The sequence below is a fragment of the Pristiophorus japonicus genome, chromosome 16 (genome assembly GCF_044704955.1).
Source record: "Pristiophorus japonicus isolate sPriJap1 chromosome 16, sPriJap1.hap1, whole genome shotgun sequence".
Taxonomy (NCBI): Eukaryota; Metazoa; Chordata; class Chondrichthyes; family Pristiophoridae; genus Pristiophorus; species Pristiophorus japonicus.
The window spans coordinates 132,235,540-132,251,944 of NC_091992.1; the positions used below are offsets into that span (position 1 = coordinate 132,235,540).

Genomic DNA, 16,405 nt, shown 5'->3' on the forward strand with positions numbered 1-16,405 from the left:
AACCTTGTACTTGACCTTTGGCAGACTGCCAACTTTTCCCAAATGGCGAGCAGATATGAGCTGTTGCTCTGCACCTACCAAGAACTGGGTTGAGAATGGCAGAACAAGAAGAGAGTTTCATCTCGTCAATTTGGCCTGGATTTGAATCCAGGTCCAAGAGGTGAAAAATGTTCTCGCAAATTAACTTGTCGAGTTCTTCACTCCTGAGCTCTTGTGTATATTCAAGACAGAGATCGATAGAGTTTAGGATACTAAGGGAATCAAGGGATTATGGGGATTCTGCAGGAAGGTGGAGTTCAGGTAGACAATCAGTCATGGTCTTATTGAATGGCAGAGCAGGCTCGAGGGGCCGAATGGCCTCACTCCTACTATTTCTTAAGTTCTTTTCACTTTTTTTGCAACGTGTCCTTCAAAGTCGAATTTATTGTTACGCATCATTAGTAAAATCTATGTATTACTAATTCTACGATTGAACCTCCTCAGTAGCCTCATGGATAAAGTCACCCCTTGGTGTAGCAGTAAACTACACAGAACAGACAAGTTCCAGTCTGTTGAGTTATCGAATCCCAGTCACAGAGTAACTGAGGGACTACTTTAGGGTTAGGGCTGGGGCTAGGGAAGGGCTGGCGTGGAATCAGCCAGGAGTTCCACTTTCTGATTGCTATCCTATGAGTTCTCCTGGAAAAAGCATGCACATAGATGTTGAGTGAGGGCAGGATCAGGCTTGGCTGTGATGCCCCCCACAGTCCAATAGCCTGTCCAACCCTCACTGTCTAAGCCTATGGATGAAGAAGTCATGCAACTGTGCCCAATCGATAAGTTAGCACATTCAGCAGAGAAGAGTGGAAAATCGGACAAAGAAAAAAAATACCACCATTAGGACCTTAAATACTGCAGAAGGAAGAGTGAAAGGCCTATGTTTGCTTCCTGTCATCAGAGCATTCAATAACCAATTATTTTACTGAGCTTTTCAGGTGAGTACTTCACTGCAGTAAATGTAGCAGCTTCCTCTGTAAAACTTTGTATTGAGGCAGACAACTTATCACACCCACGCCCTGACGTAAATTTTACCCCCAAGGACGTCAGTGAAACAATTGTTGAGTGATGGGAGCTTTGGAAACTTGTTTCAACAGGCATGGTAAATCCACTGACTAAGCTCTCCTCACAATTTCACTGAAAATATCCCACTGTGTTTCCTTTTATGAACAACGCCATAATGGGAACACTCTTTGGCGTGCTTGGAAGTGGGCTTGTGTTACAGCATTGTACATTTCTTCACTATATTTTTTTTAAGTGCTCTATATATAAAAATCAGGGATTTCACTGCTAAAAAAATTCAACCAGTAAAGCATTCAATCAGGGATCTCCTAAAGGTGCTAATTATTGCTTATCCTTTTAAGCCTACTGTTTGATTTTAGTTTTGGGGGTGGAAGAGAATTAGGAGTGTTGGGAGTTTGGCAGTACATTAGCAAAAATCTGTCTGAAATTAATTTTTCAAACTTGGAAACTATTTCAAAAAAAAATCACTGGGACAATAAACATTTTATGTGTATTATTACTTCATTTAAATGGTATTGTGCAAATATGTTCAAAGTAATAACTATATATTAAACGATAAGCAGGAACATCCTAAAGCAAAGAGGAATGTGTTGTAATTACAATACATTGTGTTAATGAAGCTGTACTTCTGCAGAGTGCCAAATTCAGAGCATGGCTCGACTCCCGGCCTGGGGAAGAGCAGGAGGAGGCAGCGGCCTCGATTACATGCTTCTACCGCCCATAGCGCTTGGCCCAGCGGCTGGAGCCAGACTCCTCTCCTCTTCCCTTCCCTTCCCCCCTCAGGAGACCAAAGAATGTGTTCTCTTTTAATCTGGGGAAAGTCGGCAGAATGAAAGGCTGCGCATGAATAGGAGGTATTTGCATTGTGATTACAGGGCCTCTCCTGATGGTGCTGGCTGTAAATTTGTGCCGGTTAGTTAATGTTTGATTGGCTGCCTTTGCCAGGGAGCGCTGCTGTTTACCAGGAGAAGCCTTTTCCCTCACTAACCACTTCCGATTTAACACAGATAATCGATTTAAAGGAGCAGTGTCTCGCTGCCCACTGCTTTAAAACAATTAGAAGCTTAAGAGAGGCCGGGATATCACCATAATACGGCTAGATATACTGTAATCCGATGCAAAACAACATTACCTGCAAAAATCCAATTCATAGCATTTAAGATGGTTTTATAATATTGTTTCAAAGAATATGGCATGGACTGCTTTTCAATTGTTGCATATTTCAAAACGTGATTTGATTTAAATATATTTAGAGTTTCCAGAGATTTGAATGTGTGGAAATCATCAAATAGTTGCCCAGTCAGTATCTTTCCTCCCACAATTTAGAATTCAAATTTCTAATCTTGCAATAACTGGATTCTATATACAAGTACTATCCAAATCTGCAACTGATAGTAGTGGAGGGCTAGAGAAATAGTAATCAACTTAATAAAATGCATGGAACACAAATTGCATTTGGTGCTTCAAAGGCATGCACAATATTCCCTGATTCTAGAATTAACCCGTCCAATAAATTACTTTCAGAAGGTAGGTATATGGTTTTTAAACTGGATTACTATTGATTGCATTTCTAAAGATCGACTCCCTCCGATGTTACAGACTAAACTGAAGTTAAGACATTTGAAAAGTCTGGAACCATTGGTAGCAGATTGTAAAGGACAATCAAAGGGAAAAATTACTTTGGAAAAGCAGACGTTTTAATTCCTGACTTTGTAATATGATTTGTACAGGTGGTTTTCATGTGTGGATCACTGGCTCTCTAAAAGACAAAAAAAGAAAGAAAATGATTAACTCATTCTACAAACTTTGATATGCAGATCCACGTTTTGACAATGCAAAAAAAGAACAAACTATTAGGTGCAACTTTCCAAGGCGAGCTAATTGATGTTTACTCAGTGAGAACAGTTGTACTTTTATACTGCAAACATTTAAAATTGTACAACTGTAATTGTTGGATGTGAGGTTTAGTTTGGTAGAAAGGCGTTGGGGATTAATTGATTTTTCCCTCTGTAAAAACGGGGTGGGATTATCATTGCCATAAAGTAACCTGGAGCAGCACTTCAAAAGTTTTCAATTGCCCGACACGCTTTAAGTGCATGCAGAGCCGGTTCCCTGCAACAGGCCCCTTCTATATTAGAGCCCGGAGTCTCTCTGCGTCTCTCGCTATGACGGAGCTTGAAAGTGCAATGCAAAAAAACACACACACATTGCACATTGCATGCATAAATGTAAAAGAAAGTAAAACTTTTAAGGAGTCCGATCCAGAGGCTGGGCAACGAGAGAGCAACAACAAAAATATTTTAAGTGCTGCAAGTCCACATTGTATCTTTTGGCGACTAATGAAAGTTTATGTAGCAACTGTGAAGCGAAGGGATAATGCGATTGGGGCGGCACATCAGTCACTCCTGACGTCTCCACCCCCAGGGAGTTGGCTGAAGACGGATTCCCTTTGATAAGGTCCTGGAAAGTTTATAAATCCGTGACACGGAGCCGAGCGGGAGATTGCGGGTGTTAATTCCCGAGGAGGCGGCCGGGGCTCTTGAAGTGACTTGCGAGGGGCCGTGGCACCGTATCCCTGTTGGATCTGCCCCTGGTTCTGTTTGTCGGCGAGGTTGCGTGTTCATTTCGTTGCTATCTCTCTTGCTGGACTTGCCTGTTCGGCTGAAGTCTTTGATGTTCACACTTAAACCGCAGCTCCAGTTTGTGTGTGTGTGTGTTGGAATAGCCGGGAGGACATTTGGTGCGTGGAATGACTGAGTGAAACGTAACTTGGTGCTGAGAGAGAAAAGAAGGAAGAGGAGAAAAATAGAGAGAACAATCCTGTGGGGGACGAGAGAGAACATACTTTACATGAATGAGACGCAGATGAATACTGCCAACCAAAGTACCCGACCGCGATCCGTTTCAGTCACCGCACAATAATATTTTTTGGAAGGAAAGGATTCTGCTCCTCGGGAGGTGAAAGATGTATGAATGGTAAGTTCTGAGGCTATGTGTGTTGCTGCTATCGCTCCTCTCCGGTTCCTTTGATGTCTTCTGACATTCCTTTGAACTGAGAAAATGGGTTTGAATGGCCGTGTTGGAGGAGAATGCAGAGAGCCGAGATCTGGCGTCAGATCCCCATCGATATGTAGGAGTTTAGGGAGAAAGGGTAAAATATATTTTCTAGAGAGAATGCTGTTCGCCAAGGTGGACTCTTGAGCTCTGTTTTATCCTCCCTTGTCTTTGCTTTTCCACCTCCTCCCTTTGAACTCACAAGAGACGCTGGATGCCCTCTCAGTGGAGGGGAGGGGGAGGGGGATCTTTGGTGGGGAGGGGGCCCCGAGATAGCCTTTCTCTCCCAGAGCCCCAGCCAGATAGTGAGCGGGGGAGAAAGTGGGGCGCTCGCAAACCGGTGCAGCCGGTGGAAAGGACATAATTCATGTTGTAACTCTCTGGCTGGTGAGCTTTGGCAGTGTTGTGAGCAGAGAGGGAGAGGAGAGGAGATGCTTGCCTTCCCCTTTGAAGTGCTTCATTTGATAGTAACCCAGGAGGAGGCCAATGGTAGGTCTCACTCATGGCTCTTGGCAGCGGCTCGCTTTCCATGATCTGCGATTATTAATTACGATTATTTATATTTTTCCAGCGAAGTTGTCGGTATCAGTTGCACAGACTTTTAATGCAACTCCACCGCTTGCTCTGTGTAAGGAGATTTTGTTTAAAAGTTTATTTGGCTGCCAGACTAGATCAAAGTTCTGTGTCCCCTCCCCTTTTAAAACTGAGGCATCTGGCGTTTGTTGGTGTTGTTGCACTATCTATAATGTCAATTAAACTCCTTTAAGAAAAACATACAAAATGAACTTAAATGTTTTCATTCTTTCTACTGGAGGGCAGAATGCGGTTTTAATTTGGGTCAAAGTATTGAGAAATGGGAAGCAGCTGGTATGAGGGAGCAGGGTGGGTTTGGGAGATAATATGGGGGCAATGCAGTTACAGTAAATCCTCAGTTGGTTTCACCTGAAGAACCCAAATTCCGTCCAACTTGTATTTTGCAGATCAGATTTATATCTCGCGCACACAAAGACAAGTTTGGGCAAGAGTTTTATCGAAAGCCAGAACTTTCCTGTAGTGTTTTTTTCTACTTTTCAATAACCTTCAAGACATTTTGTTTTTGATGCTTTTGTTTAACTTCAAGAGATATTTCGGGCAGAAAGACACACACAAAAGATGTGATTGAAAAGCCTAGCTAGCTTGCTTGCTGTGTGTGTGTTTTTTTTGTTGCTTCTCATCCTGTTTGAAGTTGTGCGGCTTTGGCTTTCATTAGATCGATACTTTCTATTGCAGACAGAAGGCGGCCGTGTGATCCCCTGCTGACTGGAGAGGCGCTTTGCAGAGCCGACTGAAAGAAGAGAGAGAGAGAGACAGAGAGCGAGCTCGGGGCCCCGCGTCCACAGTTATGAGCACCGCTGTCATGGTGTCTTGCCTTCCGGATGCCGGCAGCTTCAGAGCAGATGCCCCCCGCCCGCCGGTGCCAGGGGAGGAAGGGGAGAGATGCCAGCCCCACAACTCGCACAGCACGAAAAGCCAAAGCTTCAAGCCCAAAGCTGTCACTTCTGCCCCCAGGAGAGAGGACGATGAGCTGGGCGAGCCCGAGGGCAGTGCATCTCCAGACTCCCCTCTCACCAGGTGGACCAAGTCTCTACACTCGCTCCTCGGTGACCAGGATGGGGCCCACCTCTTCCGCACCTTCCTGGAGCGGGAGAAACGCGTGGACACGTTGGATTTCTGGTTTGCCTGCAATGGGTTCCGGCAGATGGACCTCCGAGATCCCAAGACGCTGAGAGTGGCCAAAGCCATCCACAAACGCTACGTGGAGAACAGCGCCGTGTCTAGGCAACTGAAGGCCGCCACCAAGTGCTACATTAAGGACACCATCAAGAAACAGCAGATTGACTCGACGATGTTTGACCAAGCTCAGACCGAGATCCAGACCATGATGGAAGAAAACTCCTACCAGATGTTTTTGACGTCAGATATCTACCTTCAGTATGTCAGGACCGGGGGAGAGAATTCCCTTTTTGTCAGCAACAGCGAGCTGGGGAGTATACAAGTGGTTTGTGGTTACCTGCCAACGCTGAACGAAGAGGAGGAATGGATCTGCCCTGACCTCAGAAGCAAGAACTTACCCCCTGGAGTTGGACTGACCAGCAAAACGCTTCGGGCCACCGCTTCTGTGAGATCCACCGATGGCAGCAGTGGCAAATGCTACGGGTAAGCCCAGAGAACTTTCACTAAGTGTTTCCCAATGTATTGCAATGCCCTGTACTCTTCCACTGCCTGGTCCATGAACCAGATATGTCATGCGGTTGCTCTCTGTTGGAATGGATGGCCATACTCCTGTAGTATGACTGCCGCCCTATGGTACATTGGAGGAGAGGGTTAATACCAAACAGCCAGCACTTTATGGTAGTTAACTTTAAAAAAAAATGTTGCCTTCTGATAACTCATCTGCCTCCCATTAAGTCTCCTCTGTAGACATCAGTGATACTTCCCTTTGCTTTAAAGCAGTGGTGAATGGCAGATTACAGGTTGCATGTTTCCTGTCCCCTCAAAGGATTCACTTGTGAGGCTGATCTTATGCAAAAAAGTTATTGGAACCAAAGTTTGTCTTAAATTACTGAGGTTGAATGACAACATTGTAAACTTTCAGCTTGATGCAATGTTCCTCAATTATAGTATGGATAATCTCAGTGAAAATATAGATCAGACACTCGCAACGTTTCCTTGGAACAGTTTTAAAAGCAGACAGCAATGCTTTATGTATTTTTTTAATGATGCCCTAGGCTCACAGTGGAATGGGCAAGGAATGGATCTGGTTACTCATATGTTTAGGTTCATGTTTTGTTTCGTGTGTATGTGAGCGTGTGTGAGAGAGACAGAGAGGAAGGAGGGAAGAGTGCATTGTCATTGGGTAACTGTCACAGGTTAGACACTTTTGTGCTGAGGCACACTGATACCACACACAATACAACAGAGAAAGATCCCAAAAAAGCTTACTTCTGTGGTATTACATTGAGATAGAAGATAAGCATGGTCTGGGAAGCATCAAGCAGTTCCTTGAAGTCGTGCAGCAAATGGTGTTTGACAGCTGAAAACACTTTGAATATTAGCCATCTTGTGGAATGTATTTGCAGAATATCCAGTGGAGGCCACCACCTCTCATATATGCTGCTCGTAGGCAAGCTGATGCAAAACAGGGAAACAATCAACCCATCTGGGTACAATTACCATAATGTGGTCACGTTAAAAAAAAAACGTAATGGCAGGAAAACAATTTTAATCAGTTTTCTTAAGGGGAGCTGTCTTTAAGAAATAACTTATTGATTTTATGCTAAAAGAGAGAGAATTTTAACTTGAGGGATGTAACTTTTTAAATCAGTGCAGTAATTAAATTCTTCATTGGTGTTTGAGCCAGCTGGTTGGCAGTGTGGGTAGGGGGAACTCCCCATGGTTTGTGCTGTAACTGCAATGGCAGTGGGGCGAGAGAGCTCTTCATATGTTTGAAGAGGAACGGTTTTAGTGCAATGCAAATAGGCTCAGCGTTAAGGAGTAAAATCGAAGTTTTGGAGAAGTGCTCAGGTACAGCTTGCACTTCGAGATGTGTCAAAGCCCTGGAATGAGAAGGATTTTTTCCCCCTCTCTAAAAGGGGGTCCTTTGCATAATCAGTCTCGGCTATTTTATTTTAAACTACAAAACACATGGCTATTACTCATTACAAAGTGATAAAGACCAAAAGACTGTGGCCTTCTTGATTCCGAAGACTACAGGGAAGGACAAAGGAACGTCACCAACACTCCTTGACTTGAAGTGATTGATCTGAGACAGTAAAATCTTTCATAAAAACTCTTTCCCTTTTATGTTGTAATTTAGTGCCCATCAGAAGCATGTGGAACTAATTTAGCCCCAAGATTTAAATTCTTTCTTGTGCCTCTTCAGCACTCTCGTAGTTTTTCTCTCTTTTCCCCCCCCCTTTTTTTCTCTTCTTCTTTCTCTTCTTCTTTATCTTCTAATTGAAATCACTGACAGAAACTTAGCATGCTTTTAAAGAATGCGATCCCAGCTGTGCTAAATACCTGCTCTTTGAAAGAAGGCCTGCAGCAAAGGTCAGTCTGTACTGGGGCCTAAGACTTTAGTCATGCTGTTAACTCCCAACAGTACTCTGCAGTAGGCCTCTCACAGAGAAGGGGCCCTCCTATCCCCTCTTTCTTTGCTCATATCTTAGCAGTGTTCGTGTTCTCTTCTCTCACCCCCTCCTCCTCCCCATCACTGGTGAAACAGTGGAATGCATCACAGTAGGAGAGAGAAGCCTGTTGTTTGTGAGAGAATTGAGTACAGCTATTTCAGAGGTCGAAAGTGGGTAAGTCGGTCCAAGTGCAACAAAGGGTTCGAAGCCACTAGAATGGTTGGAAGTGCTGCTAACTATTAGGGCAGCTGTGTTGCTCACTTAAATCAAGCCTGCACGGCCTCATCACAAGAGCACTATGGGGGGATGGGAACATGAAAGGCTTTAAAAAAAAATAGCCAGAACATGCTGTCACATTCCTAAGCCCCAAGTCTTGTGTAAGTGACTCCAATTATTAAAATCAGCAGACCCTAGAAAAAAAATGTTGGGTTTTCCTTTGAAACCACAGAATCACAACCATATCATATTCAGAGTTCACTGGCGAATGAGGGGAACTAAAAGGGACAATTATTAATAGAGACTCTTGTACAGTTTATTTAAAGTTTTGCATCTTACTTAAGAAATAGGTACAGGAGTAGGCCATACGGCCCCTCAAGCCTGCTCCACCATTTAATAAGATCATGGCTGATCTGATGATGGACTCAGCTCCACTTCCCTGCCCGCTCCCCATAGCCCCTTATCCCCTTATTGTTTAAGAAACTGTCTATTTCTGTCTTAAATTATTCAATGACCCAGCTTCCACAGCTCTCTGAGGTAGCGGATTCCCCAGATTTACAACCCTCAGAGAAGAAATTTCTCCTCGTCTCAGTTTTAAATGGGCGACCCCTTATTCTAAGATCATGCCCTCTAGTTCTAGTCTCCCCCATCAGTGGAAACATCCTCTCTGCATCCACTTTGTCAAGTCCCCTCATAATCTTAACATTTCGATAAGATCACCTCTCATTCTTCTGAATTCCAATGAATAGAGGCCCAACCTATTCAACCTTTTCTCATAAGTCAACCCCCTCATCTCCGGAATCAACTTCGTGAACCTTCTCTGAACTGCCTCCGAAGCAGGTATATCCTTTCGTAAATATCCCCTTTGCAATAAAGGCCAAGATACCATTGGCCTTCCTGATCACTTGCTGTACCTGCATACTATTCTTTTGTGTTTCATGCACAAGTACCCCCAGGTCCCGCTGTACTGCAGCACTTTGCAATCTTTCTCCATTTAGATAATAACTTGCTCTTTGATTTTTTTTCTGCCAAAGTGCATGACCTCACACTTTCCAACATTATACTCCATCTGCCAAATTTTTGTCCACTCACTAAGCCTGTTGCAGATTTTTTGTGTCCTCCTCACACATTGCTTTTCCTCCCAGCTTTGTATTGTCAGCAAACTTGGTTTCGTTACACTCAGTCCCTTCTTCCAAGTCGTTAATATAGATTGTAAATAGTTGGGGTCCCGACACTTTTCCCTGCGGCACCCTACTAGTTACTGGTTGCCAACCCGAGAATGAACCATTTATCCCGACTCTCTGTTCTCTGTTAATTAGCCAATCCTCTATCCATGCTAATATATTACCCCCAACCCCGTGAACTTTTATCTTGTGCCGTAATCTTTCATGTGGCACCTTGTCAAATGCCTTCTGGAAGTCCAAATACACCTCATCCACTGGTTCCCCTTTATCCACCCTGTTCATTACATCCTCAAAGAACTCCAGAATGGAGTGCAGTGCAAGCTGGCTGTGGCTTCGGAAGTATCTATGGGAATATATTTTCTGGGGCCCCCACAGCACTTGTACTTTGCAGAGAACGGAGTAGGAATCTGGGAGTGATGACCAGGTAGTGAACCTCATCAGGAGGTCACTGGTGAGCAACAACAACTTGCATTTATATAGCGCCGTTAACGCGGTAAAACATCCCCAGGCACTTCACAGGAACAAAATCAGACAAAATTTGACACCGAGCCAAAGGATGAGATATTAGGACAGGTTGGTCAAAGAGGTAGGTTTTAAGGAGCGTCTTGAAGGAGGAGAGAGCGGCGGAGAGGAATAGGGAGGGAATCCAGAGCTTGGGGCCCCGGCAGCTGAAGGCATGGCTGCCAATGGTGGAGCGAAGGAAATGGGGGATGCGCAAGAGGCCAGAATTGGAGATCTTGTTGGGTTGTAGGAGTGGAGAAGGTTAGAGAGATAGGGAGGGGTGAGGCCATGGAGGGATTTGAAAACGAGGATGAGAATTTTTAAATTGAATAGTTTGTAATCACTGTTTGAGCTGCAATTGTCCCCGTAGACTCATTCACAGGATCCATTCTGTTTTCAATATTTGTATTGTGTTGTGAGTGGGGGCAGTTTTATGCCATTTGTGTTGCTTTTTGGACCGTGAGGTGATTATTGGGGACCAGTATGATTTTATATGGTTACTGTGTGATGATAGCCTTTGCAGTGATTATGTCAGGATTTTGACATCACTGCAAGTTTTATCGAGTAATAACCGGCAGTAGACTAACAGAAACTAATGTTAATCTATAATATATTAAGTCTCATTTACAACATGGACTTCCTGTGTCACACTTGCTTCCCATCACATTTTGTCGATAACACCTCTATTGTAAAACAGCATATACTTTGGCTTATCACAGGCAATGTCATTAGGAATCTGCAAACAATATACATTCTTGCAGTCAGTATAGATTGTACAGTTGAATATGTTATATAATTGAGTATTGTACATTAGCGGTTAGTATATTTTGTCAAGTCCTATTATGTAACCGCACAATTAATGTATATACACAATAATAAGTTCATATAGCCGTCTCTGATGGCTTAACAGATCTATCCAGTGAGCCTTGGAGCTACAGACCAGGTTGAATCTCCAGGACTGGGCAGAGACATTACAATTAGCCTCAGTGTATCTGGGTTAGATTGAGGAATATCGGTTAGATTGAGGAATATCAGCTTGTCATTTACATCTTAATTGCTACCTTGTGACAGCCACATCTCCCCCCCCGGCCAATAATGGGAACCGGATCACTCTTGGCTGTGACGCACTCCATGGTGGAATACTCTGCTGACACTCACTGACAAGGTTACACGTGAATAATGGCCACTTGTGTGATGCATACCCAAGATAGAGTCAGTGTAATCTATAGTGCTGGGAGATGGGTGGGGGTGGGGGTGGGGATTAATTGGCTGGGGAGATGGGGGAGCAATCACATTATAGATACACATTCAGTTATAAAGGAGAGTGTCTGTCACACCCCTGACTTCACATTTTGTTCACAGTATAAAAACAACTCGAGAAGGAAACCCAGTCATTTCCGGCCATTTGTCTGACCTGTAAAGGTTGTTGAGATAACAAGGCTGCGGAGACACACAGCTCACAATCGAGAGAAACCAGCAACAACTAAATTGACCTCAGGATCTATTTTGACCACTGCTCCGACAGGGAGTATCTGAGCAGTGAACTTAAAGGGACAGTCCAGGACAGCAGCTAAACATTTCAGCTGTGCTTCAGACTCCAAACTATACATGTGAGCAACGGCACAGGAGATCAGCTAACATCGTACAACAACATAGTTGGTATATCTGGTACAATGTGTGTATCTATATCAGTCTCTCTCTTATCACAATTTCATAGAATCGTAAAACACAGAAGGAGGCCAGTCGGCCCATTGTGCCTGTGCTGGCTCTTTGCAAACGCTATCCAATTAGTCCCACCCCCACCCTCTCCCCGCAGCCCTGAAAATGTTTCCTTTTTCAAGTTTTTATCGAATTCCTTTTTGAAAGCTACTACAGTGTATTGAATCTGATACCACCATCCTTTCAAGCAGTGCATTCCAGATCACAACTTGCTGCGTAAAAAAACCCAATCCATGCCCCCCCCCCACCCCGGAACATCACACTCGCTTCAAATTTGATTGCTTCAAATATCATATTCATCAAACCTATTCGTGAACAACATCGTTATAAAAAGAGGAAGAAAGCCAGTCGCTCTCTGACCTGGAGTCGGAGATTTCCAAGTATCTGCCCATTTCCAAACTTTTGAGTAACTAGCATGTAATTGGCCACAGGGTATGCCTATTGGCAGCAATTGGACTTTTGTGACCTTAAGGACAGACCAGTTTAAACACAACCTTACTTTAGCAGCAAAAAACACATTGTAAAACAGTGCAGTCATTATACAGCAGGCTATCTCCCAGCGAGCAATGGCACAGGAGGATCACAAGTAGTATAAACAGTAGTCAGTACATACAATTTGCTGAAGTAATTATTAACTGCCTAACATACGTATCTTTTAAAGTCTGTCTTTGGAAGATCTTAATCAACAGATGTCCTTCGTGTCCAATTCCAGGTCAGATTCATCCCTTTATCATGTAAGCTGATAGGTGATGACATCAGACAGGTGGGTCAGTCTAGCTTGGTGGTCTGCAGAGACCGGTGTCACTGTGTTGTTGCTTCAAAGGTCCCTGATATGTCAACTCATTCACATAAAACCACAAAAGGCTGCAGTTGCCCCACTGGGTGGCAGTGGTTTACTCCTGCTACACATTTCCTTCCCTTTCTAGCTGCTAATAAGCAGTCTAAATAAACGGCACATCGGCAAGTGAGCAGGAAACTGTGCAGTGATGGCTATGTTCGCACTGTAGCCCACTGTGGGTAGGGACATGTGTCTTTTTTAATTCACACTCAGGATGTTGCTGGCATTTGTGACCTATCTCTAGTTGCCCTTGATGGCATTTAGAGTCAACTCCGGAGGTTTGAACACGGCTGACACTCCCAGTGCAGTGCTGAGGGAGGGCCGCACTGTCGGAGGGGCAGTACTGAGGGAGGGCCGCACTGTCGGAGGGGCAGTACTGAGGGAGCACTGCACTGTCGGAGGGGCAGTGCTGAGGGAGTGCCGCACTGTCGGAGGGGCAGTACTGAGGGAGGGCCGTACTGTCGGAGGGGCAGTACTGAGGGAGGGCCGCACTGTCGGAGGGCCAGTACTGAGGGAGGGCCGCACTGTCGGAGGGGCAGTACTGAGGGAGTGCTGCACTGTCGGAGGGGCAGTACTGAGGGAGTGCCGCACTGTCGGAGGGGCAGTACTGAGGGAGTGCTGCACTGTCGGAGGTGCCATCTTTTGGATGAGACGTTAAACCGAGATGAGACGTCTACCCTTTCGGGTGACGTAAGTGGTGATCTGGTACCATTCGAAGAAGAGCAGGGGAATTATCCCCAGTGTCCCGGCCAATATGTACCCCCTCAACCAACATCACTAAAACAGGTTATCACATTGCTGTTTGTGGGAGCTTGCTGTGCGCACATTGGATGCTGCGTTTCCCACATTACAACAGTGACTACACTCCAAAAGTACTTCATTGGCTGTAAAGTGCTTTGGGACGTCCGGTGGTCGTGAAAGGTGCTATATAAATGCAAGCACTTTTCTCAACCATGTAGCCTGGGACTAAAGTAGTAGCCAGAACACAGAGGTTCCCTTCCATAAAAGACATTCGTGAACCAATTGGGTTGTTATGACAACCGTAACAGTTGCCATGGTTATTTTATCTGGGGCCAGCCCACAAATGTCCTGATTTACTGAACTTAGTTTCCCATCTTACCCTGGATTGCTAGTGCAGTGCCAATACTTTGGTTACCTTTCTATCATCTATCCTGCGTGTATGCTTTGAATAATACCCACTGTGAGGGCCTGTCTCAGTCTCTTATCATCGCTCAGCCTTTCTCAGCGCTCCCACAATCATTCTCACACTCGCTGCATGGACTTGCCGTGAGCTCACTGCAGTTTCATGGAGAATTATAACTCGGGATGCAGTCATGGCAGGGGAGGGCGGGGGGGGGGGGGATGGGGGCAGCTTCTCCAGCAAGCCGTAGGCGCTGACTGCCCAGAGCACAAGGAGACTCCTGTGTGTAAACACTGACGAGAAACTTCAGGCTGGAGGAACAATTTTTTTGAAGGTAGAAGTGAAAAAACTGCTATTGCAAGTTGCTCAAAACCCAATCCCCTATTTTGTTCCCCGTTTAAGGAATTATTTGGCCATTTTCCCCCTGCTTTTCTGTAGTATTGCTCTGTGCTCCGTAACATTCGCTCGTCCTCCTGCTCGCCAACCCTCGCCAATACTAGTGTCCAACCACTAGGAGGTGTGAGAGAGCACAGACTGGGGAAAGGGTTTTGGGGTTTGGGGGGGTGGGGGGGGGTTACTGAGAGACTCACCCCAACCTCCTTTGGTTTCCTCCTAATGTCAAGTGCCGAGATTAGAGATCTGCTACTTGGTTTGGGCTGGAGATTCCTGGGTCTGAACCGGAATCATTACCAATGCCTGCCACCCACTGGGCCTTTTGATATTGTCTCCCGTACATTCCCTGAAGGAGTTAAACCTTGCTGGTTCTACAGTTGCTGGATGCCCTTTGACACCTCGCCTATTCTTCACGTGTGAACCCAGGCAACGAGCGTTGACAGCCTATTCGACTGCGGAGACCATCACAGTTCATGTCAACACGTGCACCTTCAGCCAGAGTCACTGATTGTTGACCAGAAGCAGAGACAATTGTTTTCCCTCCCCCTCCCTAGTCGAAGGATGCTGAGGCCACTGGAAATACCCGTCCCACCGACCAGCTGAAGCATAGACCTGGTATCAAACCTGGGACCTCCTGGTCTGTATGGGTCATTGTTACAGCACACAGTGCAGTTCCCTGCTGAGTCACCAGGGGTGCTGCAATTGTGTCTGATCACGTTTCTGAATGGATTGGCACTTCACTGAAGGATGCTAAGACAAGTTGTGCAAATATTAATTGTGGCAAATTCTATCTTTTTCAGATCCTATGGGAGAAATGGCCCTAGCAACCCGTATCATGTTCAATCTGGCTATGTCTTCGCTCCAGCCAGCAGTGCGAACGACAGTGAAATCTCCAGTGATGTCATGACAGATGACTCGATGTCTATGACGGACAGTAGTGTGTAAGTATGATATCTGCCATGCCTTCACACTAGGTACAAATATTTGCCAATTTGCTTTCAAGGACAGTGGCTTTGAGTCTGACTGCACTGGGGCTGATTTTCCGTTCTCCAAACCCCCCGCCACCGTGGAAAATGAACAAATTTTCTCATTCAGATTATTACCATGCCTACGACACCCTGCTAATGCAGGGACCCCAACCCCTCCCAGAATTAGGTGAGGAAACCTGACCACAGATCCAGGATTGAACCTTTATTCATCTGCTCAGTGTGGTCCGGTGCGGTTCGGTGTGGTTCGGTGCGGCCGGTGTGGTTCGGTGCGGCCGGTGTGGTTCGGTGCGGCCGGTGTGGTTCGGTGCGGCCGGTGTGGTTCGGTGCGGTCGGTGTGGTTCGGTGCGGCCGGTGTGGTTCGGTGCAGTCGGTGTGGTTCGGTGCAGTCGGTGTGGTGCGGTTCGGTGTGGTTCGGTGCGGTCGGTGTGGTTCGGTGCAGTCGGTGTGGTTCGGTGTGGTTCAGTGCGGTCGGTGTGGTTCAGTGCGGTCGGTGTGGTTCGGTGCGGTTCGGTGCGGTCGGTGTGGTTCGGTGCAGTCGGTGTGGTTCGGTGCAGTCGGTGTGGTTCGGTGCGGTCGCTGTGGTTCGGTGTGGTTCAGTGCGGTCGGTGCGGTTCGGTGTGGTTCGGTGCGGTTCGGTGTGGTTCGGTGCGGTCGCTGTGGTTCGGTGCAGTCGGTGTGGTTCGATGTGGTTCGGTGTGGTGTAGAGAAATAGTCGTGTTTGAGGATGTTCTCAGGATACAGCACGAGTTCAGGTAGCTTCAGAAGCCCTTGTAAAGTTCCTGAATGGTGCTACTGCCCATGACTCGTACTCTGCTGTAGTTACTTGATGTTGTACTGTGTATATGCTTATGGTGCTGCAAAACCTCAGCTTCAGCCCATCTGCTGATTTTGTTACTTCCAGATCCAACTATTCCAATGCTCTCCTGGCTAGCCTCCCAACATCCAGCCTCCATAAACTTCAGTTCATCCAATACTCTGCTGCCTGTATCCTATCTTGCATCGTCCCATTCACCCATCGCCCCTGCTCGCTGACCTATATTGGCTCCCAGCCCACCAACGCCTTAAATTTAGGTTGATTCCGGAGATGAGGGGGTTGACTTATGAGGAAAGGTTGAGTAGGTTGGGCTTCTACTCATTGGAAT

At 45.8% G+C, this 16,405-nt stretch overlaps 1 protein-coding gene across 1 annotated transcript; it reads left to right on the top strand.

Annotated features, from left to right (window-relative positions):
- The first annotated feature begins 5,394 nt into the window (after positions 1-5,394).
- LOC139227181 (axin-2-like) lies at positions 5,395-15,219 on the top strand. Its single transcript, XM_070858244.1, has 2 exons — positions 5,395-6,309; positions 15,075-15,219. The coding sequence occupies exons 1-2, from the start codon at positions 5,495-5,497 to the stop codon at positions 15,217-15,219; spliced, it is 960 nt and encodes a 319-aa protein (XP_070714345.1). The 5' UTR covers positions 5,395-5,494.
- The last annotated feature ends 1,186 nt before the right edge of the window (positions 15,220-16,405 follow it).

Excerpts from the sequence above, each read along its gene's own strand:
- LOC139227181 (XM_070858244.1), top strand. The coding sequence starts at position 5,495 with ATGAGCACCGCTGTCATGGTGTCTTGCCTTCCGGATGCCGGCAGCTTC. Across the intron at positions 6,310-15,074 it reads AGCAGTGGCAAATGCTACGG|ATCCTATGGGAGAAATGGCC; the intron begins GTAAGCCCAGAG and ends TATCTTTTTCAG.